The sequence below is a fragment of the Salvia hispanica genome, chromosome 2 (genome assembly GCF_023119035.1).
Source record: "Salvia hispanica cultivar TCC Black 2014 chromosome 2, UniMelb_Shisp_WGS_1.0, whole genome shotgun sequence".
Lineage (NCBI taxonomy): Eukaryota > Viridiplantae > Streptophyta > Magnoliopsida > Lamiales > Lamiaceae > Salvia > Salvia hispanica.
In genome coordinates this window covers 22,862,473-22,889,142 of record NC_062966.1, presented here as the reverse complement: position 1 = coordinate 22,889,142, position 26,670 = coordinate 22,862,473, and the positions used below count along the sequence as shown (strand labels likewise).

General features: G+C 32.7%; 3 protein-coding genes across 3 annotated transcripts; 2 read left to right on the top strand and 1 right to left on the bottom strand.

Moving 5' to 3' along the window:
- The first annotated feature begins 6 nt into the window (after positions 1-6).
- Positions 7-5,311, top strand: LOC125205973 (homeobox-leucine zipper protein ATHB-15-like). The gene is made up of 17 exons (XM_048105211.1): positions 7-940; positions 1,096-1,255; positions 1,365-1,468; positions 1,619-1,709; positions 1,843-1,938; positions 2,019-2,132; positions 2,217-2,456; positions 2,632-2,706; positions 2,784-2,890; positions 2,973-3,165; positions 3,290-3,475; positions 3,585-3,665; positions 3,889-4,023; positions 4,111-4,436; positions 4,545-4,650; positions 4,733-4,882; positions 4,965-5,311. The coding sequence occupies exons 1-17, from the start codon at positions 705-707 to the stop codon at positions 5,109-5,111; spliced, it is 2,547 nt and encodes an 848-aa protein (XP_047961168.1). The 5' UTR covers positions 7-704; the 3' UTR covers positions 5,112-5,311.
- A 909-nt stretch (positions 5,312-6,220) lies between these two features.
- On the bottom strand, positions 6,221-6,724 carry LOC125206494. The gene has a single exon (XM_048105744.1). The coding sequence runs from the start codon at positions 6,722-6,724 to the stop codon at positions 6,221-6,223; it is 504 nt and encodes a 167-aa protein (XP_047961701.1).
- Positions 6,725-17,083: 10,359 nt separating this feature from the next.
- Positions 17,084-17,783, top strand: LOC125208034. Its single transcript, XM_048107577.1, has one exon. The coding sequence runs from the start codon at positions 17,254-17,256 to the stop codon at positions 17,749-17,751; it is 498 nt and encodes a 165-aa protein (XP_047963534.1). The 5' UTR covers positions 17,084-17,253; the 3' UTR covers positions 17,752-17,783.
- The last annotated feature ends 8,887 nt before the right edge of the window (positions 17,784-26,670 follow it).

Here is a 26,670-nt window from a genome sequence, read left to right as displayed (position 1 = left end):
TCTGTTCCTTTTCTTTCCCTTCTGTTTTTCTTTACCAACAACTCATTTTCAGCTCAAACGCCCAGATCCATGTAACATGTTTGTGTGTATGTGTTTCTGCTTTTCTAGTGTCTTTGCATGTCACAGAAATTTCATCCATTGAAGAAAGTTTCGATTTTTGAAGAGGAGGGAGGTGGAATCTTGGAGACAGCTATGAGATGCTTATGTGTGGTGTGCTTCTGTGTGTTGGGAGGCTCAAAGGTTCGATCTTTTCGTGAAATAGGGTTGGTGTTGGGTTATTGAATCAGTTATTATGAAGGGTAGTTGGTGGGATTGGAGGGATGTTTGGTGGATTCAAGAATTGAAGATAAGAATAAGTGTTTCTTGATTTTGTTTGAAAGGGGGATTTAGTTACCTGTTATATTTCAGCTGTATTTTGTTTGTTATGCTCTAAGCTTCTTGATCAATTAGGTTTTGTATTTGCAGAATTTTCTTTAGTAAGAATCAGGTTAAGGAATATTCCCTACTTTTTTGTGATACTGTTTGATGTAGGGTAGTTGTTGTTTAGCAAAGCAAGACTCTGGGTTTTAGAATGTTTGGATTGTTTCTGAAAAAAGGGTTCTTGAAGAAAGACTGAAGTGTTTTAAGGTGTTTAATTAGGGGTGGGGAGGGGAGAATAAGGATTGATTCTTCGTTTGTAGTAGTTGAGGTTGTAGTTGTGGAAGATGGCAATGTCTTGCAAAGAGAGTAGCAAGGCAGCTGCGGCTGCTGCTGCCGCAGCTGCAGCTATGGATAATGGGAAATATGTGCGGTATACGCCCGAGCAGGTTGAAGCCCTCGAGAGGCTATACCATGATTGTCCAAAACCAAGCTCCATTCGTCGCCAGCAGCTCATTCGTGAGTGCCCCATTTTATCCCACATTGAGCCTAAGCAGATCAAAGTCTGGTTCCAGAACAGAAGGTATATATGCAGATTGGTGTTGATTGTTTTTAGCACTATAGTTGATTGGTTGTGTATGTTTAGTGAATTTGATGCAACAAAAAGTGTGTCCTATATAAGTTATGATTCTTGTGTTCGGAAATTAAAATCTTGAATTGTTCCCTCTTCGAATACAGATGCAGAGAGAAGCAAAGAAAAGAAGCGTCAAGGCTGCAAGGTGTAAATCGGAAGCTGACAGCGATGAACAAACTGTTGATGGAGGAAAATGATAGGTTGCAGAAGCAAGTATCACACTTGGTGTATGAAAACAGTTACTTTCGCCAGCATACACCGAATGTGAGAATCTTAGAACTAGTCTCACCGTTGTTAGTTTCATGAAACTCTAGTTTTCTAATGTGTCATAATGGTCTTGGTAAATTAACAAAGTTAATCAATTGGCTTGCAGAATCCACTTTCAACTAAAGACACGAGCTGCGAATCAGTGGTGACGAGTGGTCAAAAGCACCACTTGACGCCTCAGCATCCTCCGAGGGATGCAAGTCCTGCAGGGTTAGTAGGGGGGTTATGATTGTTTAGACATTTTTACAATAGAAGTAAGAGTATATCAGCTGTTATTTTACTACATATAGTACAATGAACGTTCGATGTTTGTTTTACGTGGTGGCTCACACTGTTCCATTGTCATTTGTATTTTCCTAGACTTTTGTCCATTGCAGAAGAAACTTTAGCAGAGTTTCTTTCGAAGGCTACTGGAACTGCCGTTGAGTGGGTCCAAATGCCTGGAATGAAGGTATTCGAGTTCTCTGAAACTTCCGCGTCTACAATAATTCTATGCTACCTCGTGTTATACTATAAAATTGTGGATTATATAATATACTATGTTTCATAATCTGAATGCCCTTATTTTTGTAAACCTTTGTTAGCCTGGTCCGGATTCCATTGGAATCGTTGCTATTTCTCATGGTTGCCCTGGCGTGGCAGCACGAGCTTGCGGTCTGGTTGGTCTAGAACCCACCAGAGTAAGAATACCATCACTCTGTTTCCTTTTGTTTCTAAAGTCTCATCTTACTTAAGAATTTTATCCTGCTTCATGTTCCAGGTTGCAGAAATCCTGAAGGATCGACCTTCATGGTTTCGCGATTGCCGAGCTGTGGATGTGGTAAACGTGCTGCCTACTGCCAATGGTGGAACCATAGAACTTTTATACATGCAGGTAGAGTTAGTACTATATATCCGTGATTTCTATAATACCTTAACTTTGTATCTTACTCATGGCTCTATGAATTTTAAATTTCAGTTGTATGCACCAACAACTCTCGCGCCTGGTCGCGACTTTTGGTTGTTACGCTTCACCTCTGTCATGGATGATGGCAGTTTGGTGGTTTGTGAGAGGTCTCTCAGCAACACTCAGAATGGTCCTAGCATGCCGCCTGTTCAGAATTTTGTTAGAGCTGAGATGCTGCCTAGTGGTTACCTAATCAGACCTTGTGAAGGAGGAGGCTCTATCATCCACATCGTCGATCATATGAATTTGGAGGTAATTGTATTTGCAGATTATCCACCTAAATTTGTTGTGGAAGTATGTTATGAGGATTGATTTGTCTTTTAAAACTATTGTTGCACAAAGCTGTTTTGGACAGCTTTTCCACTTCAACGCGTTGTTTCTATTATAACTTGGTTTTTCTTTGTTGTTGTTGCCGTTTATTCATCAGGCATGGAGTGTTCCTGAGGTTTTGCGCCCGCTCTATGAATCATCGACTGTGCTTGCTCAAAGGATCACAACAGCAGTATTTTTCCAATCCACATTCTTGACGCAAAGCTTATTCTTTGCTGTGAATGATTGTTTTTTTCGTGTCAACTGTAGGCTGTACGCCATCTTAGGCAGATAGCTCTCGACATTTCACAGTCTAGTGTGAACAACTGGGGCAGAAGGCCGGCAGCTCTACGAGCACTTAGCCACCGGTTGAGCAGGTAAGATATCACTCCTTTCCTCCATTTGTATTTTGTTCCGTGAGGTCGTGATTTCCATGTAATCGTTTTGATCACTATACAGAGGATTCAACGAGGCTCTTAATGGGTTCGGTGACGAGGGATGGTCTTTGATAGGCAATGATGGCGTGGATGATATCACCATTCTTGTGAACTCGAATCCAGAAAAACTGATGGGGCTGAATATCTCTTTCGCAAGCGGATATAATTCCATTTGCAGCTCCATCCTGTGTGCCAAAGCCTCTATGCTTCTTCAGGTCAGTATGATTTTGTGCTGTTGAGCTAGTATCATCCTCACGGGTATATTTCCCGGTTGACTAATGAGCATTCGTTTGTACGTGCTGTAATTATAATAACATAATCTTAATTTTTCTGGTTCAGAATGTGCCTCCTGCAATACTGCTACGATTTTTGAGAGAGCATAGATCGGAATGGGCAGACACCAATATTGACGCCTACTCAGCTGCTGCCGTTAAAATTGGTCCTTGTACGTTCTTAGGTCCTCGAGTTGGTAACTACGGAGGCCAAGTTATACTTCCTTTGGCTCAGACTATTGAGCACGAAGAGGCAAGTGTATAGAATTGTCTCTTTTCCGTTTGAAGTAAATTGTTTTCATAGTTTAAAGCGCTACGATCCTTTATCTTGTTATAACACAATATATTCTGATGCTTTATAGCTGCTCGAGGTGATTAAACTGGAAGGTATTGCTCAGACTGCTGAAGAAGCGATGATGCCTAGGGACGTACTGCTCTTGCAGGTATATTTTGTTCTTGCTGTTGAATCGATATATCTAAAACGTGTTTTGGTATATGGAAACTATTATCATTAGCACGAGGCTAAGTTCTTTGTACGTGCTGTCTCCAACTTGTTGATATTTTCATTGTTCATTGACTTTGAGCTCTGTCTTCAACGTGCATTTCAAAGATCGTTTTCATTGTCTTTCTTGCGCCATTCATTGTCTGACCCTCGAAGTATGGCAGCTCTGTTGCGGAATGGATGAAAATGCAGTAGGCTCGTGTTCTGAACTCATATTCGCCCCTATTGATGCCTCCTTCGCTGATGATGCTCCACTGCTGCCGTCTGGCTTTCGCATCATTCCCCTTGATTCGGGCAAGGTCAGTTCACAGTTGCTGCTTTCCTCGTTTCTCGTATTTGATTATTTTGATTTATAGATTCATTATTGTTGGATTGATAATATTTAGGAAGCTGGCAGTCCAAATCGAACACTGGACCTTGCTTCGGCTCTGGAAACTGGAGCAGCCGGAAACAAACCATCCAACGGTCTCTCTAGTAACGGTGGCGCTACAAGGTCCGTCATGACAATCGCCTTCCAATTCGCGTTTGAAAGCCACATGCAAGATAACGTCGCGTGCATGGCGCGGCAATACGTTCGCAGCATTATATCATCAGTTCAACGTGTGGCATTAGCTCTCTCCCCCTCTGGCATCGGTCCTCATGCCGGTCTTCGCTCGCCACTTGGTACTCCCGAAGCACACATCCTCGCGCGTTGGATCTGCCAAAGCTATAGGTAAACCTTACGCCTCATTTTGCATGTGTATTCTTCGTCTTAAGGTACTCCCAAAGCACACGTCCTCACTCGACTTTCCTTAAATCTTCGTGCACTGTTTCTTTCTAGGAACTTTATGGGAGTCGAGCTTCTCAAAACGAACGGTGGAGGGAACGATTCCATCCTTAAAGCACTGTGGCACCATTCGGATGCTATCATGTGCTGCTCTGTGAAGGTACGATTGCAACGCTCGTATCTATGAAAGTTGATCGAAGGAAACAATATGTAATGATGCTTCACTCGCAATACTTATGCAGGCAGCATCAGATTTCACGTTTGCAAACCAGGCCGGCGTAGACATGCTGGAGACGACCCTCGTTGCGCTTCAAGACATCTCTCTGGAGAAAATACTCGATGATCACGGCCGAAAGAACATCTGCTCCGAGTTCCCACGGATAATGAATCAGGTGAGCAAAACACACGCTCGCTACTAATCTAGCCAATTTTTTCTTGACGCGGAAAAATTTGATAAACGAGTTTATACGACAGGGTTTTGCGACTCTCCCGGGAGGAATCTGTATGTCGAGCATGGGCAGGCCCGTCTCGTACGAGAGAGCAGTCGCGTGGAAAGTTCTGAATGATGACGAAGACGCTCATTGCATCTGCTTCATGTTCGTGAACTGGTCGTTTGTTTGAGGTTGCTGGTGTTTAATTGTGAAATGGAACAAGAAACTCAGTTGTTTTGAACATGTTTTGCTTCTGTTTACAGAACTATTGATGTCTGTATTTTGCTTAGATACTGCTTTTTCCCTTTTGGGTCTATGCAATTGTTTATGGTTGATGTCTTGTTTGAAAACTTACCTTTTAAGGAAATGTTTAGACCTCTGTTTGAAGTATTCTAGTTTCTACTTTATTCATAATTTATAATGGTTTCCATTTATATCTGTTCTCTATTTTTCAGTACTAGTAGCTTTGTTATGTTCATGATTATTTTTGTTTTACCATATGTTTCAAAATTTATTTATGAAATGAAATACGAAATTGAAATAAGGTAACAAATGAATTTTGAAATTTTAGAGAGATATGGGGAATAGTATAGCGTCAATTTATGTTCCAAGTGACATTTTTTCCAATCATCCCAAAACTTGACTATGATCTAAATACTTCCCATCATTTGAAGTTTTCCTGCCTTTAGGAGAATTTTCAATAATTACCAATTTACTTTCTCAATATGGTATTTATACCTTCCAATATCTAGCAAGTTAAGTTGCATTTCATCGCCAATTCTCAATGTTTTTAGTTGTTTACGATTTCTTGTTTCGTTTATGCTTTTGTGGCTATGAATTTACTTGATGTTTGAGAATTTATTTGAGACTAAGATAAATCACAAAAAATGAGAGTTGAATTTTGAAGAGACCAGAAACATAAGCAAAATCAAGCGGTATCCCAATTTTCCTAGACTTTTGTAACCAAAATATAATTAAATTATACTCCTATATAGAGTATTACAAAATAAAACACAAAATGCCTAAAAAATTTGCAGAAAAAGAAGAATCAATGAATCAAAAGCACATCAATATATACATTCACAGATAATTCTTTTTATTCCTTCGTATATTGCTAAATTACATTTCCTTGACTAACAACAAACCTAAAACATTCCTAAATATACCAATATTTATCATTATTTCTACCCATAAAAATATTCAAAATATCCATAAGCATAAGCACATAAAAATTGCAACATGCTTCCATTTCCCCCAAAATCTCCAAAAAAAACACACAAACACACAGTAAAAATCAAATCAAGCCCCATTTTGCTTCTTCAAATCCCTATAAAATTTGGTGATGAACTCCTCCGCCGCCTCATCGACGCGGTGATCCTCGTCGATCTCCCTCAGCGGGAACGGCGAGTCCGTGATCCTCAGCTGCCTCACCGCCGGCGTCCTCCCGAACCCCGGCAGCGCCGGCGACGGCGCCGCGCTGCACGCCATCTCCACCGCCGCCGCCCACAGCTCCATCTCCGCCGCCTGCTTCCGCTTCCCGAGGTGGAACGGCAGCCGGAACGCCGGCGTGCTGCGGCAGCTGAACTCGTACTCCTCCGGCAGTGGCGGCGCCGCCTCGCCGTGGTGGTGGTGGTGGAAGATGAGGTTGTGCATTGCGGTTTTTCCGGCGATTTTGCCGCGCTTCATCATGGTGCTGAGATCGGAGAGCAATTTGGCCTTTGAAATGCCTTTTCTCAGCATGAAGTACGCTACTTTCAGTATGCTCCAGAATTTCTTCGCGATGATTGGGAGATTTTGCTCCATTTTTGTAATTGATTTTGGTTTTTAGGGATTGAATTTTTGATTTGGGAATTTGAATTTGGGAGAGTTGATGTTTTGAGTTTTGGAGGAAGAATTGGTTGAATGAGTGGAGCAATGTGAAGGGCGTGTATTTATAGGGAGAGGGGTTGTACATTGAGCTTTAGAGAAAGTACTACGTACTCCACTTTAATAAACGTGACATTTTTAATATTTATCAATAATTTCATCCAATTATTGTTTGGCTGTTTATTGCCTAAGTTTGTTCAATTAAAATTCCTTCAGTTCACTACATCCACATTTTCCCTTCCCAATGGTTTTCGACCGAAACCAATGTATTTATTGCAATCGACCTAAATCAAATCATGATTAAATATTTAAATGTGCTTCAAAAATTAAGTTGCATAAAATAATTTCTAACTCATAATATTAATTACGTACAATCAGTATAGCACTCCATAAAGTGCTTTGTCAATAACGTGCTTTGCTTCTTTGCACTTAATTGAGTGCTCGCTCGATGATATGTTAATTCATTCTTTAGAATTGCAGTCGATTTTACATATAATAGCTCCGGATTCTCTGACTTCCATTTTCATGATATGACCAATATTGATATGACTAGCCATATGTAATTACTTTTGCAGAGGCAGTTATGGGTAGATATTATGAATTACTAAGATTTTTGTGAAATGATTAGAGGAAAATATCATGTATAGGTAACTTGCAATTATTTGGTACTAGTATGAATTGTATGCTTTGTTAAAGTGGCTTTCTTTCCAACTTTATTTACTTTCAACGCTTGTAAAACTTTATATTGTTTCGATATCAAATTCACGTTTCCTCTCATTTTGTGTTTATTCAAACCAACGCGTTGATTTTTTTTAGTTAAATCATTTCATGGTCACATCTCATTTGACATATACATAAAAAAGGAAGAGATTCACACATGCAAAAAAATAAAATAAAAGATCCATTATATGAAATTTTTCTTTACTAGTTATACTCATGAATTATCCGTTGTGCATTGTAAAGTATATAATTATATATAGTTCGATGATATTTATTGTTACTTTGTGTTATTATAACTATGCACATTTAGGCTATTTAGCTAAAGTATAATTCATCAAAAGACGTGAGATTCCTAACCAATAATAATGGGATAAAAGATTTTCTTCGTTATAATAAAGTGGGGGAGTTTTCGCTTAACCAATGCAAACATATATATATTGGCTTATTGCTACTAATATTGTGAAAGTGGTTGAGAAATTAACAATCACTGAAGGGAAAAAAATTGAACTCAAGTATGAAAGTGGGGGTTTTAAATTTTCATCCTATTATTTTTTTAATTTCCAAATATATGTCAATAGAAGGGGGATCCACACTAAAAAAAGGGGGGAGTTAATGGTGAATATAAAATTATTCTCTCACTTTCAAACTTTTCTTTTGAAGCAAACAAGTTTCCTCTAACTCTCTCCCTATTTTGTAACTTTGCCAATGGTGGTTTACTTAGCAACAAAGGTTAGGTTTCCAAAGGCCACGTGTCCCTCCCAGTTGCCATATAACTTGATATATAATAATTAATAAATAACTGAAAAAGTTACTCCTACTATTTTTTACAAATGCAAAATACCCAAAAATCCCACTAACCTATTGGGGTAAGGAAAAGGAAAGCCTTCCGTGGCAAAAATCAAAATCAATCATTTGGTTTAGGTTTATTATGAAATAGCAACACCAATTATTATTGTCAATCTTTATCTATTTATTTATCCAATTCTAACAAAATCTTTAATTCTTTATCTATTTATTCATCCAATCGTGTGGAAATGTACCCCATTCCAGAGGTTTAAGAAACTTTTGCATGATTTAATTGAGATATTCAAAATAAAGTTATTTTTAAGATTTTGGGCTATGTGATAGTTCAAGAAGAAGTGCCTATTTTGAAGGCTAGACACATTGGCTAGAGGTTGGAGTCCGGTTGATTTTTTCAAGCTCGAACAAATGAATGACTAATGGAGCAAATTAGAAATTGATGGACACAAGAGACCGTACATGATAAGTTAAGGATCTAGATCTCGTAGCCAGGTTTGATCACTTGAAGTTTATTTTAGTTTTGCTCTTTTGCTTCGACATGTCAACTTGATAAGATTGAGTCTTGATTGTTTAAGTCATTGTTTTCTTATCGTCTTCAGTTGGTTGGTGTTATTTGTTCTTTGTAATTACTTGTTGCGAGATTTTTGTGTTTTTTTTTTCTTGGATTTTTACTTATATTTTTAGCTCGCCTCTACTATAACTCTGAGCATTTTTGCATCAAAAAAAGGAAGGTAAGGCTCCAAAGATTGGATTTTATAGCAATGCCTTTGCTTTTTTGTTGTTTCCAAACGAATATCATTTATGAGTTAATTATGTTAGAAAAACTATGGATTGGGAAGAAAACGACTCTATCTTTTTGAACATGTGCATTTCCAATACCTAAAGTATACAACTAAAAAATGGATTTGATTGTGGTACGTACTAGTACACCCAATCTTGGCTTTCCCTGTTTCAATGCTTACTCAATTTCATCATTTATTATGCACTTTTTTCTATTAATTGATTTGATTTTGCTAAAGCTAAGCCTACCATTTGCCAATTTTAGCTCAATAAAACTATTGGCTTTAGTTTTCTTAGCTGGCCTCATGGCTAGCTGTAAAAAAGGCTTAAATTGATTTTGAATTTTGATTCGAAATCCACTTGCATGTTTGCGAGTGAGCTCGTGATCTTGGTGATATATTTTGTGTAACTAAACTTTAAGTTTAATAGTAATCGCTTTCATTATACTATGCTTAGTGCTATCATTTACATCTAATTATCTAATTAAAGAACTAGATACAAAAAGATTCTCTTTAATTAGGATTTAAGACAAGATCTTGAGTTGGTTTTTATTTCCACATGAGATATAACTTATATGGTGGTGCAGTGGTTCATCATCCATTACATTTTTTTTGGTAAAAGAAAATAATCGAAGCCAATTTACTTGATGAGTAAAGGTTCGACAAAACAATACACTGCAAAAAAAGAAGTTGGATTACCGAAAAAATTACCGGTGTGAAATGTTCGTAGTATGCAGCTAAAAAAATTACCAACATACTATAAATTATTGTCAATAACACTTTTTTTACCAATGAAAAAATAGGATATTGGCGGAAATCTCGGTCGATAAAACTATTGTTTTTTTATTGATAACAACATGCAATAGGACATGATGTTTTATCGATTACAATAATAGTACCAACCGCTGCTAGAAAATCTGCAACGAATAATTATGTAATTATGTGTTTCACAACCTTCACTTCACCTTAAATTAAATTAAAACAATTTTCACTTGAGTGACATTGTAAAACTCCAATGAACATTCACCCATAAAATTCTCTTGAAACCGAAATTTAGCAATCCATATTTTCCTTTGGATTTTCCATAAAACTCAATATTCAAATTCCAAATGTGCTAATTAGTTAAGAAAGCTTAGTCCAAGCCGACATTATATTCATGAATTCAAGAAAGCCCTTTGGCATACAGCTAATAAAACAGCAATTTCATGACCTAAACTCCCCACTTTTCTCCTTAATATCTTTTTCCAAATCCAACTACTTAAACTAAACCAATTTAATTTGTGCTCAAGTTGAAGAGTCTGGTCAAAAGCATTTTCCAGCCAATAATACACCTTAATTCCTCAAACAAAAAATTGTGATGTTGGAAAAAAGTGTTTTGAATGCTTCAAAAAAGAACACAAAAGTGAGAGAGTAGGGTTATTAGAGCTTAATTAAGCTTTCTTAATTAGAGCATAAAAAACAAACAAATTAGTACACATGCTTCACTTTATGCATAATGGAGAGGCTTTTGTTTCCCCATGTTTTCTTCAAGGTTGTAAACAGCTGGATTCTCATTTTATTTATACTATTATTTACGATTAATTAGGTTAGATATATTTATGATATATCGAACAATTTGGTCTTTTCATTAAGGGCTAGTAACAAAAAATGCACTAACTCACTTGATTTAATTTTATATAAGAATTATTTTTTGCTTTGTAGCGAATAGACAAGTTCAATAAAATTAAAGTGATTGAATAAATATTATTGAAGCACAACCTTTTTTTCGTTTGAATATATGTATGTAAACAATATACGACTCGATTTGCTAATTAGTTGTTAGAAATTTCGAGTGCTGCAAATTAACAAAATGAAGTCATTATTTAAACATAATATAAACCGCGTCTACATCTAATGTCAAGGATTTTTGGTAATGAGCCAACTAAATAAAAAAAATTGTAATTTAATTTAAATCCCCAACGCCAATTTTCCATGTAATAGACACATAATTTCGTCTTAAGAATATTGTTGATTAATGCATATATAAATAATTAAATCAAAGTGAATCCTTTAGGAAATAACTAAGATTTAACTAATTATATTATAAAATTAATTAAGGGTTAATTTTCGATATATATTGTCATATTGTTTTAACATTTTACGAAAATATCTCAATGTTCTATTCACTTGTTCCGCTAGATTAGAACATTTTTGTATAAAATGTTAAAACGAAGAGACAAAATAGAGACAAAGTAGGTGGTCTTTTAGAAGATTGGATGTTTTTCTTGATATTTCTTGGCATAATTATTGCTTGTAATGGAGTGAGAAACCTCCAATGTTAAGGAAAACATATAGGACCAACGGCTCAATTTCTTGTACAATTTCCATTCATCATGATTCCCAATTTCCAACGGCTCTAAAATAATTATTTTGTGATTGGAATACTATGCACAAAATGGTCACAATTAACTTTATATTTAATCATGTGTATATTGGTCCTTAAAGCACTTTCCGTCCAATTAAGATGTATTTATAATATTTGTAAGGGCTTATGAACCCCAAATCTAACAAAAAACAGACCACACGATTCAAAGGAAAAAAAATAGAGTCAAATACATTGGTTCGTTATTGTTGAATTGGACTCGTGGGGATTATAATACTTTTTTTTGTAACTTAATAATTCAAGGATGAAGCGTGTCACTTAGCTGATAAAGTGTTTTTCATCTAATTAATAGTTCGGAATTGCGAGTTACCATGACCAAAATGTAAATAAAAATAATTTTGATCATAGATTAAATGAGGGATTATTATCAACATATTTCAATTAAAAAAGAATTTAATTGAAATTATTGCTCTGCAAATGATTCTCATTATTTACAAAAGTATCCCATCCGTTTGTAAACATATATCTCATATTTCATTATGTGCATGGCACAATCTTTTGACTATTTTTAATAAATGAGGCATATGCCTTACAGTTCATTATCTCAATTAACTCATATTTCATTCGAAAATAAATACTACATAAAAGTGAGACTAACATCCTATTATCTTTTTCTTTACCGTTTTCAAATTTGAAGGCTGAGTCAAAGTATAACAGATACTTATAAAATAAGTAGTAAATTTTTTTGAGCATTTGAATTTGGTGTAGGAGTAACTAAACCCAAATGGTGGACGCCGGCCCATTTCTATTTAACCTCCTCTTTTGGACTCATTTAATCTCATCTTTTGGTCTCTTTCTGAAATATATTTATAATTTGTTCAATTTATTACTCATGCCGTTTATTGAAGGTATGCAAATGAAATTCACTGTATGCATTGATTTGTGACAGTACTAAATATCAAAGGCTGGATGTATATTGATATTTGTCTTATAAAGTAGTCTACTAGTAGTAGTTTTATGTTACAAAATGTAAGAATAGCCAAAATTGATAATTACATTGGTTTTATATCCATAATCAATAAACTATATATATGTTTGATGTTCACTTTTTACTTTTTCAAATTTAAAATAATTAGTATATTAATCTATATATTTTGATACGTACAATTGGCGCAATTGATTTTACTGTTGTTGGCATAATTAACACGATTCATACGACCAAGGGCAGACACAACCTTTACCGGCGAAGAGGCTTAAGCCCTACCACATTATATATTTTAATTTGTTTATTTTATTATTATTTTGGTTGAAATTTTCCGATATAATCGAAAAAAGAATTAAGAAGGTTGAAATTAGAGAAAGAAATGAAAATGATTCGACTATAAGAAAATTGAATCAATAAAGTCGCTACCAATATTCTTTATCCGTTCGCCCATAAACACGATTAGACTATACATAAGATGATAGCTTATGTCAGTTATGTGTACACTTATTATGTGCTTTTAGGCTTTAGCACTACTCTAACTAAATCCATTGAATATTAGTACGTCAAAATCACAAAAAGAAATCTAGATTTAACAATCAACCCAAATTTGAATATCATTGCGTAATGTTTCCATATATTTAAAATTAATGTAGTGAGAAGACGTGATTGGTTACTAGGAATGGTAAGAACTTAATGGCAAAGGAAAATGTGGGGCAAAAAGGGCAGCACACAATTATGACTTGTTCTACTACTACTCTTCTACAACCATTCTACAACAAATACATTCACATTTGCTAATTTAATTAGCTTCAATCATTAATCATGGACCACCTTATTATTAATTTATTAATACTAATTCTCTTTGAATTTCAGTCAGACATGATCATGATTATATATGGCAGAACAAACTAATTAATTACTATGGTAATGTTAATTGTGCTATTAAGTTCGTGGAATGAAGTTATGTATAAATATTTGAGCTTGACTAAATTTCATAATTGGATGCATATGAGTGAAAATAGTAAATATCGATATATATTAAACCAAAGCGTATGATACAACTTACAAGTACCACATATATAGTTTATATATGCCTTGTAATTTGTAAAGAATATATCATGAAAAAAAAGATGATGAATTCAAATGTGATTTTCAATTTGATTTGAAGATAATTTTGCTAATATTCACTAGAAAAGTTAATTTTTCCCCCCTAAATTTGCATATAGTATTTAATTTGAAAAGGCTAACCTTTTTCTAGATAATTACAAAAGGGAAACTATATAATAATATGTTAATTTATTTTTAATTAATTAATATTCTCGATTTTAAATTGTAAGATATGGAAAAAGTCTATAAATTAAAAATTACTGGTTTCATATGTTTTTTATTAATTGTTGACAAGTGTAGACTGCAATATATCTTTGCCAATCGATTCGGGGTTGGCATGTTAGATCTTCAAATATCTTGACAGGTTTAGTAAAAAAATATCTCAATAAATATCCAGTTGACACCTGATATAATAGATAATTAAACAAGTTCTGATAAAAATATGATGTGTTTTTGTGTCTAGGAATATTTAATTATTTATAGTCTATAATCATGTGGTTTGAAAGAAATATGAACATGTCAGAAAAAACTTGAAATTTCACACTTGCATGCAGACCTTCATGGCTAAAAAATATTATAAATATATATTAAAAAAATAAATGAAAAGGGTGAGTGATTTTTTATCGCGAAAATTAAAAATACTAAAAATATTGCATTTAATATGTAAATCCATTATATTTAAGATGAAATTAATTGCACTAAAAGAATGATTTAATTTGAAGTTTTTAGATATGGAAAATAAAATATATAGACATCAAATAATTTATTTTGACAGATATTTCTATATATTTCTTGTAAGTTTGTAACGAATGACGTGAATAATATACTTAGAATTGGAAACAAGAACATGTAGAAAAAATCATTTAATATAATGCAAGTAGTTAGATATCAAAGACAGATAAAATCTTTATGTTTAGTTAATCAGTGGGAGTGGATCTTCGACAAAAATAAAGGCGAATCCTCTCAATTATAGTTATTTCTTTTTGTTAATTTTAAAGGTGTTACAAAATTAAGTAATTAGTCACAAATCATGTTTAATTAGATTAATTTTCATAATGTCGCGACCAAACTGGCTGATCCACACTTTGATAATATAAACAAATAAACTCTTTTTTTGCAGAGAATATATTTCTAAAGACACGCAAGATTCGAAGGTAGAATTTTGTCTTGTAAACAATAATGTACAGCTAATTATCAATCAACTTTTAAGTATAGACTTAATTATCGTTAATCACCTTAGTTAATTACTAATCATCTTCACTACAAGACTCGATTTATAAGTTCTCCAGGTTCGAATCTCATCTACATGGAATGTTAAGACTTTTCCTATTATAATACAGTGTGTCTCGCCTATGTATCACATAATACTTACCTACATAACATGTAATTAAAAAAAAGTTTGACAACACGTGAGTTGGCCAAACGATAGAGAAGTTAATAATGTCTGAGACCAAAAGTCTCAGATTCGAGTCTTCTGTGGCGTGACCTCTAAATTTATGTTCATTAAACCATAAAATTTTTTTTGACATCTATGCATACAAAACATATATAACAGGATAAAAAATTGAAATCCTTGTTCATTAGAAAACCCACTAATAAAGAAGTTTCAAACATAGTCTGGACATTTTCTGAATTTATGGCTCAATGTCTTAAACCTTTTTTTATGACCATTCTGTCAGATTTTTATAATGTCTGACAATTAAATAACTTGAGATTGATTCGTGATACTCCTATAGTAATTTGGGTTTCCGAGATTATTAGAATCTAACAATTTAGTGTTTCAATTTTTGGTTAAAATTTAAGCACGTCTCACAATATAATTTTAAATGATTTTTTCACACATTAACTTTGTATTCTCCAAACTAAACTATCGAGCTAATTAATAGTAATAGTATTGAATATCATTGGCTTAGACTCATCAACATGATCAGCATACATTGAAAAGAGCAGATGCTTAAAAAATATCTTACTTATTGTATATATTTGTTAAAATTGATGTATTTATTGAACATAATCGAAAATTTTAGTCGAAATGGGCTCTCTCAAGGTTTCAAAATAGAACTAAAAGTTAAGAAGTTTTAATTTTTAATTCGCAAGTGTACGCGAAGTTAATTTAGAAACTGATCACCACTATGAATCTTGGTTGTAATAGAAGTCGTCATGACTCTGATTCAATAACTATTTGTCCTAATTCTCTTACTATACTTTCATTAATAGAGACGCACACATGGTTTATACCTTATAGTATAGTACTACATGTTTTATATGAGCTTCTTTCTCCTTGAATTTCCATTTAATTTGATTCTAATATTTTAAAAATAATTATTTATTTCATTAATTTGACAAATTACATTAAATTAAAACTAGATTTTCCTATTTTTTGTAAAATTAAAAACAAATGAATCAAAGAATTAATCAAACTTTATTTTATAAAAATATTGACATCTTTTTTAAGATGATAGAATCAAACTTAAATGAACAAAATGAAAAAAATGAAAGTAATAGGGATTAATAGAGAACAATACTCACGAATAGATCTCACCACTGGCAGGCTAAGCCCCATGCCCCCAACCATTATTATATTTTTTACTACCTCCGTCCCCCAAATATTGTCATACTTTGACCCGGTACGAGTTTTAAGAAATGTAATGAAAAATGAGTTGAAAAAGTAGCTAGGATGTGGATCCTACTTTTGAAATATTAGTTTTATAATAAAATGTGAGTAGGAATGAATTAGTGGAATATGAGGTTCATTATTAAAAATAGTAAAAAGTGAATTGTGAAAACTTTCAGGGATAGACCGAAATGGTAACCTGTGACAAACTTTCAGGAACAGAGGTAGTAGCTATTTTCTTTTATCGGCCCATCAAAATCAATCCGAATTATATATAAATTGTTATGTGAAAACCCTTTATCAATAATTTAAATCTCCTAAAAGTTAGTATTAATCAAACTAATTTTAGAAAACATAGCATATACCAATCTTGTACTCTCTTCGTCTGCAAATAGTAGTCTTGCTTTTCCATTTTAGTCCGTCCATGAATAGGAGTCCCGGTTTATTTTTACCATAAATGTTAATAAGGTCACACCTTCTACTAACTCATGTCACTCACGTTTCATTTAAAACTATTATATACAAGTGAGACTCCTATTTCACTAACTTTTTTCCATTCACTTTTCTTAACATTTCTTAAAACACGTGTCACCTATAAATGAGACTCCTAATGGCGGACGGAGGAAGTATTATGTCTGCCATAATATTTTTCTCAATAAATCTTTTCCATATATATGTCACCTATTTACTTCTAGTAATAAAATTGTAAACTATATTTGCATAAAATGGACTATATTCTATAACTTCTAGTCATATGAGTACCTGAATCAAGAAAGTAGACACATGAAATGTATGATCCACAATGTACGTAACGTCCTATAACTTTTTATTTCAAAACTCAATAATAATAATAGTACCAAAAATATTCCAAACCACAGGTACTCCCATTATTAATCACCAAATAATTATGTAGGAGTACAACAACTTTAACGTTCCGTGCAACCTTACCTCACTTTCCCCAACGTACAACTCTCCAAAGCGCCCACCCTTCGCGTACAACCCACCAAAGCCCACCATCTCCCTCTTTAAATACCACTCATCTCCCCTCTCACACAATCATTCGATCAAACACTTCATCTCCTCTTCAAAAACAGAAAAATGGAGCAAAATCTGCCAATCATAGCCAAAAAATTCTGGAAAATCGTCCGAGTTCTCTACTTCATGCTGCGGAAAGGCATCTCCAAGGCGAAGCTCCTCGCCGATCTCAGCCTGATGATGAAGCGCGGCAAAATCGCCGGAAAAGCCGCCATCCAAAACCTAATTTTCCACCACGGCGCCGCGGCGGCGCGGCCGATCAAGGAGTACGAGTTCAGCTGCGGCACCAGCCCCGCCTTCAATTTCCCCTCCTTCAAGCGGGGAAAGCGCGCCGCGCCGATCGACGCGGCGGCGCTGGCGGCGGCGCTGGAGGTGGCGTCGCCGGCGCTGCCGGGGTTCGGGCCGAGCCCGATGGTGCGGCAGCTGCGGATCACGGACTCGCCGTTCCCGCTGTGCAATGCGGAGGAGGATAATCACGTGGATGAGGCGGCGGAGAGGTTTATCATGAAGTTCTACAGCGATTTGAAGCGGCAGACCTGCAAATCGCCGCTTTCGTATTGACTGTTTTTTTTTTTTTTTTTTTTTTTTTTTTTTTTCAGAAATGTTTGGGGCTTTTTTTTTTTTTTTTTTTTCGGTTGATGATTTTGGATTTTGGTGCATGGTGTTAGTGTACATGCAATAATGCCGAATTTAGTTGAAATAAAGAGGGAAAATATATGTGGGAAAAATATTAAAAAAACAAAGTTGTGTTTTTGCTTTGTGAAATCATTTGCTCAAATCTGAAAAGGTGATTTTTTTAATATACTAAAAACGTTAAAGTCAAATGTTTTATGAGCTATGGAATAATAAAAATAGAAAAACTTCGGAATATAAATATAACAATGGAAAAAGGAAGAAGATTTCTACCTACTCAATCTTTTACTTTTTCCGTCTCAGATAATTTGGAATACTTTGACCCGGCACGAGTTTTAAGAAATATAATGGAAAGTGAGTTGAAAAAGTTGATGGGGCGTGAGTTCTACTTTTAAAGTATTAATTTTATAATAAAATGTGAGTAGAAATGAGTTAGTGGAATATGAGGTTCACTACCAAAAATAGTAAAAGTGAAATGAGACAAATTATGTGGGACGATCCAAAAATGGAGTACTGGGTCAAATTATCAGGGACGGAGGGAGTAAGTTTTAACTATTAAAGATCCAATTCATGAATTATTAAAAAAGATTGAATTTCGTTAGATATTTTTATTTCGAATATTATGTGACTTAAAATTCGAATTTCGTTAGCTATTCACAGTAATTTGATTAGTGGAGAACCATCAATTATAGGAGTATAAGAATAAGGAAAATTAGATTTAGATTTAAATTATAAGCATGATAAATTTATTAAAGTAGTTGGCTGCATGAATATGCATAAAATTCTGGTGGGGAAAATTTGCTTTAACTAGTGGGATACGACAAAGGCAAATCACTGACTGACCTGTCTTGATTCCACTTAGGTAAAGTGTATCTCTTGCCGAGCTGCCACTTTTTTATTTAATTATTTTTTATTATAATTAAATTTTAAGAAATTTTATTTTTCGATAAAATGAAAGAATAATCTATGAACATAGGAGCAATGAAAATAATTAATTAGACCATACACAACACATAAATTCGAGTTAAATTTATTGCAATGCGATATAAGAAATGTAATCGAAATAAAGAATAAGTGAGCATAGTAAAATAAAGTTTGAGTTGAAACGGAAAAAGTCTAAGAACGACAAAAGAATAACAAACTATCCACCAAGAAACACACGAGATTGATGCGTTCAGCTAACTGAATTAAGCAAAATTTAACTTAAGAAATGTCATAGAGATTCTCGAACCTAAACTTTACAACCTAGACAAAAGTATGCACTCCTATGTTATAAATTTGGGAGCTTGGTTAATTCTCAATTATTATTAATTCCATTTTACTATGCTTAATTAGCCTATATAAAAGAGGTGAATACTCAATGTTTGTTTGCGCTCTGCAAAATCTGACCATTCAACGAAAGGTACAAAATCAATCATATTGAGTAGTTTCATTGGAGAGTACTTCTTCAAATCTTTGACTTTATTCGTAGTAATATTCCATATATACATACCTCAATTATTTACTCTGAATCTTTATTTAATTAATTATGTTCTTCTTATGCATCACCTACTGCAGTACCCCTATTAGTCTAAAAGCGTTCATGGTTCATTTCGTACTATTAAATTCTTAAAAATAAAAATAAATTCGTAATATTTGTTCAATTCATAAATTTCCAAACATTAAATAAATACATTGATTCTTGGATGAGCCGGGCTTTATACGATCGGGCCCAATAAAATATTCTGGTTTTACTGTCATGACCATATGTAGATATCTATTTGCGTCATGAAATTAAAGCGATTGCGATTGAGATAGAGTGATAAATGACACGCTGCTAATACAAATTAAAAACATGTTTGATAATGTAGATAACGTATTAAGAGACGGAATTTTATGAGGAAAACATGTACCTAAGAATTCGAACAATTCGAATTGAATTCGAAAAAAATGAAAACATGACGGTAAAATTACGATCGATCCAAAAAATTATACTACATATTTTCATAATACTAATTACTACTACTTGTACTATTTATTTATTTATTAATAAAAAGTAAATTTACTATAATATCCCTTAAAAATTTTCCCTTTATTTTTCCAGAAATTGTTGGGGTCGCCCTTTTGTTGCTATGCACGGTAAAGATTTGAGATGTTCATACATTAGTAAATTATAAATTATTTAACTCATCAGTTGCTTTCATTTTTTCTTTATAACTGATTTCCTAGTTTTATATTTTTGTAAAACACATTTTGCATGGACACGTACGTGGCGTGGAGAAGTAATATACTGCGTTGTGATTTCATTTTCAGTTGGACAAATAATTCTCCCAAATTCAAAACTTTATATGGAAAAATAATAAGAAAATTGAAGAAATAAATGCCAAAAGCTTAGGTGTATGAGATATCGATTTGACATTTGTCATAGTACTTTGGAAGTTGCTTTTTTCACCCATTGTTTGGAGCCACTTTATTACACAAATTTATCTCTCTTTCACTATGGTTACATCTTTTGATAAAGCAAACTTTCTTTTCAATGTTTATTTACTATAAACTCCTCGATTTTGTAATTTGTCAAAGGATGAATTGAAGCTCACATGATAATCTTTAGTTGGAATGAGATATCAATAAGATGTGTCTATTTATCTAGATTCAAAATGAGAGCATATTTGAAAAGGATCTAAGTGTATCTAGATTATTTTAGGAGATAATTCAGGTAATTATTTATCCAAAATTTTATTCCTATAAAAGTATACAGCAATGCTTTTGTGTTCTAGATTTATGTTAATAGATCACATCCCACAAACCTATGATGTGACACAATAAATATTTATATTGACCTATGTACATATCTTAGTCATGTTATCATGTTGTCCATAAAATAATAGGAGTATAATTATTTCTCTACAAAAATATTGGAGCTAATTTTTGAGCCACATGTAAAAAGAGTAGGATTCATGAGAATATACAATGATTACTATATAGTCTTAGGCATGAAGGGAACTGCGGAATTTAATTATTTTAGGAAACCAATTTAAGTACTTTGAAATGTTGTGCTATAAATTTGACTTCTCAATTCCCATAATTCATTTAAAAGGTTCCTGACATATTTTGGCTGAAAATAATTGGTTTCGTTGTCATTTCAAAATCATTTATTACTGATATTTTTACATTTGAAGTCAATGAATAAATGATTGATCAAACAAAAGTCCCTTTTCACATTGCTTCTACTCATATAGGTGAATGTGCGAAGAAATTTCCCTGATTTTAGCAAGGACTTTGTGTTTTATTTAGCGTTGTTTGAATATGTTATGTGTTGTGAGATCAAATTTTTGCTAAAATCAATAGATGAATCTCATGATATTATTGTAATTTTGTTGTTTATTAATTGTTTTTTTTGTGTTTTATTTTGATTATAAGTACTAGTATGTTTTTATTTTGGTATGGTGTATTGATTTGTTAGGACTGTCATCATTCTTGATAGATTCTGCTTAGTTATTAGTTTCTACTTTCTAGCTTCAAATATTTTACACTCACTATAAAAGAAAAGGTGTGAGGTAGCTCTAGTTTCTAAAATATTAATGAAATCCTAATAAATAAATAGAGCAATGAAATACGAAATGCAATGAAATACTATAGTAGATTGCAGTAGTGTGTGGTCATAATTTCATATTGTCACAGTTCTAAAAAATCAAGAGCTTTTGAAGTGGGAAATTGGTGCAATACTATGCAATCTATTAAAGTTGCTTTTCCTAAAAGCTTCATTTTTAAAATCTAAATCCTTTTATTTTCTCTAATAACTCCACACCTTCCACTCCAGTACTACAATATGCACCAATCTTGAATTACAGTTTAGTTTATTAAATTTCTTATCAACTCTTTCTAAAGTTTGAATCCTCAATTATGGTTATATTATTTAAAAAATGTAAATATTATGTAACACAATAATTAGTGATGATATAAAGATGACATGAATGAAAAAAAAGATGACTGATTTAATTTAATAACAAAAATGTAGTACTACATTAACTGGGGGTTTGTCCATACTGTTAAAAGTTAATAATGATTAATATGTAATAATTCAAACGACAAACTTCAGACGAAATACTATTTTATCAATAACATCTTGTTAATTGTGTAATTAATAGTTATGATAGCTAAGTTGATCGTGAAATATACCGACACATATATAGACATTCGAATGCGTGTTTAGTAATCCATACTATGTGAGTAATTAACTATGAAATTATGAATGTCAAAATAAATAGAAATATTGAAAGGTGGATTGATGTGACTTCATTCAATAGATTAAACATTAAAGTATATACTACTTTTTTCAAATAATTACAGGTGTATGCATAGTGGCGTACAGATTTTAGTAATTAGGTTTTGATCAATTTAATTGCTACATTAAATAGAGAAATAAAATAAATTAAAGCTATGTAGCAATTAGGGGATCGGGAGGAGGCGGCCGCTTAAAATCAACTGGAAATGTCACGATCGTAGCCTGATTTTAGAACTTTTTTTTTTCAAAAAATATACTAGTTAAATGATATCGCTTTATTTATTTTTTTTCAAATACACCTATTGTTATAGTAAAATAAATGCTTCTTCTTTATTCGTTCACTTTGTACTGCAAACTATTTTGCTTAATAAATCTACTTCTAAAACAATGTTCTTGTTCCGCCAATTGCGGCCAGACTATAAAAAGTTTATCTAAATTTATATAATAGCAACTATTTAGTTGAGCTAAATGATTCTTGCTATATTACTAAAAAATGAAGTAATTTTATTTAAATCTATATTATACTAACAAGTTATATTGTGGTTAAATAATGACATTCTAGACAAAATGCAAAGCAAAGTCTATGAAAATGACAAAGTTACCCAAAGAAAAGTAAGAAAAAGTTGGAGTGTTGGTGGGGGTTAGTGCTCAATTATTGAACTCTTTAGAATGTACAAAATTAAAAGTCTTACTTTCATTGCTTTTATTATATTTTATTTTATGAAATACTATGTGATACACAGACAACCAAGTATACTTCATGATTCCTCAGGATTCCTATGCCTATAACTTCCGAATATTCATGATGTTTAATACTCCATTTGTAATAACTCAAACGTTTTTAATCTTGACAAAACCATTAATAATTAGAGTTTCTAGCAGATGATATATGAATGGTATATACATTTAAATTATCGAAAATACCAATTGACGTAGTTAAGAATTTTGATTTAATTATTAATTTTTTGTGGATTTTCTGTTTTTTATTTGTTTTTGCTATATATGATTATCGTTTACTGGATTTATTGGAAAGAAACTTTTGTGGGTTGTACTTTAATTCATCACAAATGGGATAATTGTACATTATGAAATGCAACCAAACAAAATTCAAATAATTCAAAAGTTGTGCATATGCAACAACACATTTTGCATATCCTCTTATCTAAAAACCAATCACACCCTAATTAATTGAACATACGGAGAGTACTTTAAATATCAATACTTTATATCCACTTAGGATATAATTGATCCACATTGAATTGTTAAGTTTAATTTATCCACAAATCTTAAACATTAACACAAAAGTTTGTCACCTTTATTAGCAATATCTTAACATCAATTGATGCATTATTATCAGCAATAGTGTGGTAAATTAAAGTTCGTCGTCTACTGAGATTTACATATTAAATCATTAAATGTTGCATTTGGATTTAAGAATTTAAAGAGGATATACTTCCTCCGTCCCAAGATATTAGCCCCCTTTCTTTTGGACACAAGAATTTAGGAGGTGTTGTTTAGTGGTGTAAGTGGAGTTGGTAGTAGAGTAAATTTTTACCGTAAATAAAAATGACTCAAATATATTGGGACACCCCAATGTGGTATTCGAGTCTAATATCTTGGGACGGAGGGAGAATATCAATTCATCGATTGGGTGTGATATCTCCATCATTGGTTGTCGATCACGTTGAGATGGAGAAGTTCGGACACTAGTCTTTAATCCATGAACAACATTGAACCATTTCATATTTTAATCTATTAGTACTACTAGCTAATAAATTTGAACCACAAACTCTAGTAGTGGATGAGTGTGTGATCGGCTATCGATCCCATCTATGCATATTATGTCATGTAAATTGACATTGTAACACATGATTTATGTCAATCGTCCAAAAACATAAATCATAGTAACAATATTATCAATTGTAATTATATTTAAAGGTTGGTCAAATTGAAATTAACTTAAATACCTCCCAACACATTTTATTGTGACACTAAATAATGGAATCTTACAAGACCTAAAATTTTTTAATACTAATAATGGAGTAATATGCTAGTTTTGCTTTTTATTGCTCTATTTGCTTTACTAAAGCTGATAAAGGGCTTTTTATTTTATTTTACTAGTGATGTTTAGACTTAAGTCCCACACACTTCCACTTGTACCTTAAAATAGGGGCACTTTATTTTTGGATTTATGTTTCATGGGCAGAAATTATTAGTGTTGCACTAATATGTGTATTTATTTGTTTTTTTTCATAAAGGAAATACACTGATTTAAAGAGAACTTTATTTTTAATTTCGAAGTTGTATATACTTTTTTTTGAAGTGTATATAAATGTTTATTTGGACACGACAGTTTTTAGTGCACTTTTGCAATCTATCACTCATTGCACTAAATCTAACAATTTTAATGTTAAATTTGTTGTCTTAAAGTTAACTACTTATGTCTCCACTACACTGATAGACTTTATTTATTTATTTTTCGAAATGGGTTTTATAGTGTCTAATTGCAATTAATAAGATAGGAATGTATCATGTCGATGAATTGGACATTGCTCTTTGAAATACCGGTCATGTAAATCCCACAATGAAAACACAAATTTATATATCACACAAATTGACTAATTTAATTGATGATATAAATCAAAAAGCAGGTTCGCTAGTAAATTACTTAAGAGAAAAATGCATCATAAAATATGAAACTCGCTTTATTTTGCAAATTGAGTTGTTTGTCTATAATATTGCGAATATAACACGAAATGATGATAATCTTCTTGACGAATTATCACTAGTCCCTCCCATGTCTTCAGAAATAGTACATTCTAAAAATCTGAAATCAAATTCAAATATTATGCAAAGACAAGATTATAAGAAAACTTAATATGTACTATAATTGACAATTGAAATACTAAGAATTTTGATTACCCATCATGAGATGTAGTCGAAATAAATGGCCTGTAAATATGGGCTTGTCAATAAAGAGGCTAAATGGGCTAATACAATTCTACTCATTTTGTATTTTTTCAGCCCAATCGGCATGGACCGACGGTCAAGACTCAAGTATTTCATCGAACATTCCCAGTGCAACATTTAAATACTAAATCAGTAGCAATCCAATACATAATACTATCTTATTGGTAGTAGATATGATAATCTTTGGTTACGTAATCTTCTCTTTTTTTCAACAACTAAAATAGAGTACTAGATTAGATAATAAGATAAAAGACATTGGTTTTAAGTAATTAATCTTATATAATTTAAATAAACAATTTGTATCTATAATATTACAATTATTAAATAAAGTTTGAAATATATTATAGGAGTATCAGCTTTGACAATGAGTAAATACGGATGAAGCTCTACCGCTAGCCACGTCTGGGTATTGGCAAGGGTAATTGTTTTTTAAGTCATCAGCAATTGCAAAGTAGCATTCCCAATACGCCGTATCCTGAAGGAGAAAACAACAAATACCCCGAGGGTAATCATTAGTAAAGTTGCAGATCTCTTTTAGCAGCCCAAATTTACATTCATCAACCCAAATCTTGTAGCACTCTTTCAGATTGACACTCATCACAACCAAACTACTTATCATAATCAACATCACCATCACCATCACCATGACTGAGTTTTGAGGACTCATGCTTCTAAGATACTTAATATAGTTACATCATCTTGCTTTTATACATGTCATATCACCTACTTAATTCATTTCATAACTCGTAACCTACATTATCAGTTATCACCATCAATTAACTTGTAATTAATAAGTCAAATTTAACCAATCATCAATTAAATTGTAATTATGAAGCCGAATTTAACTGAAAATTTTAAGCCTTCATTCATAACTAAAAATAGAAATTCAAATTCACGGGCTATCAATTCATGACATCTGATGATGCATATAATCCCTACACTTTTTCTCCAAAGTAGGTTGGTCATCGCCACTGCAGTTCCGTGGCAAGTCATTGAGTATGTCTATCTCCTGGAACTTGCTGATATGAGTCAAATGCTGATTACATTATAAGATTGCACATACCACCTGATATGAGTCAAATGCTGATTCGATTAAAAATAACAGAGTTTGGATATTTGAGACCAAATTTTCAGGAAATAAACACTACAAATATAGATATGATTATAAGGAATACTTAATTATATTATCCAGAAAAGTAATGAAAATTAGCTAATATTACTATATTCATACCAGAATTGAGCTAAATATGGGTCTGTCAATAAAGAGGCTAAATGGGCTATGAGTCATACAATTCTACTCATTTGGTTTGAATCAGTATTTTGATTTGACCATATTGTGAATGTATACATAGTACTATTTTATTGGCAGTAGGTATGATAATCTTTGGTTATATAATCTTCTTTTTTTTTTTCAACAACGAGTACTAGATTAGCTCATAAGATAAAAAGACATTGGTTTTAAGTAATTAATTTTATATAATTTGATCACCAATAGAATAAACAATTTGTATCCATAATAATACAATTATTAAATAAAGTTTGTGATATATTATAGGAGTATCAGCCTAGACAATAACCAAGTATGGTTGTAGCTCTAGCGCTAGCCACGTCTG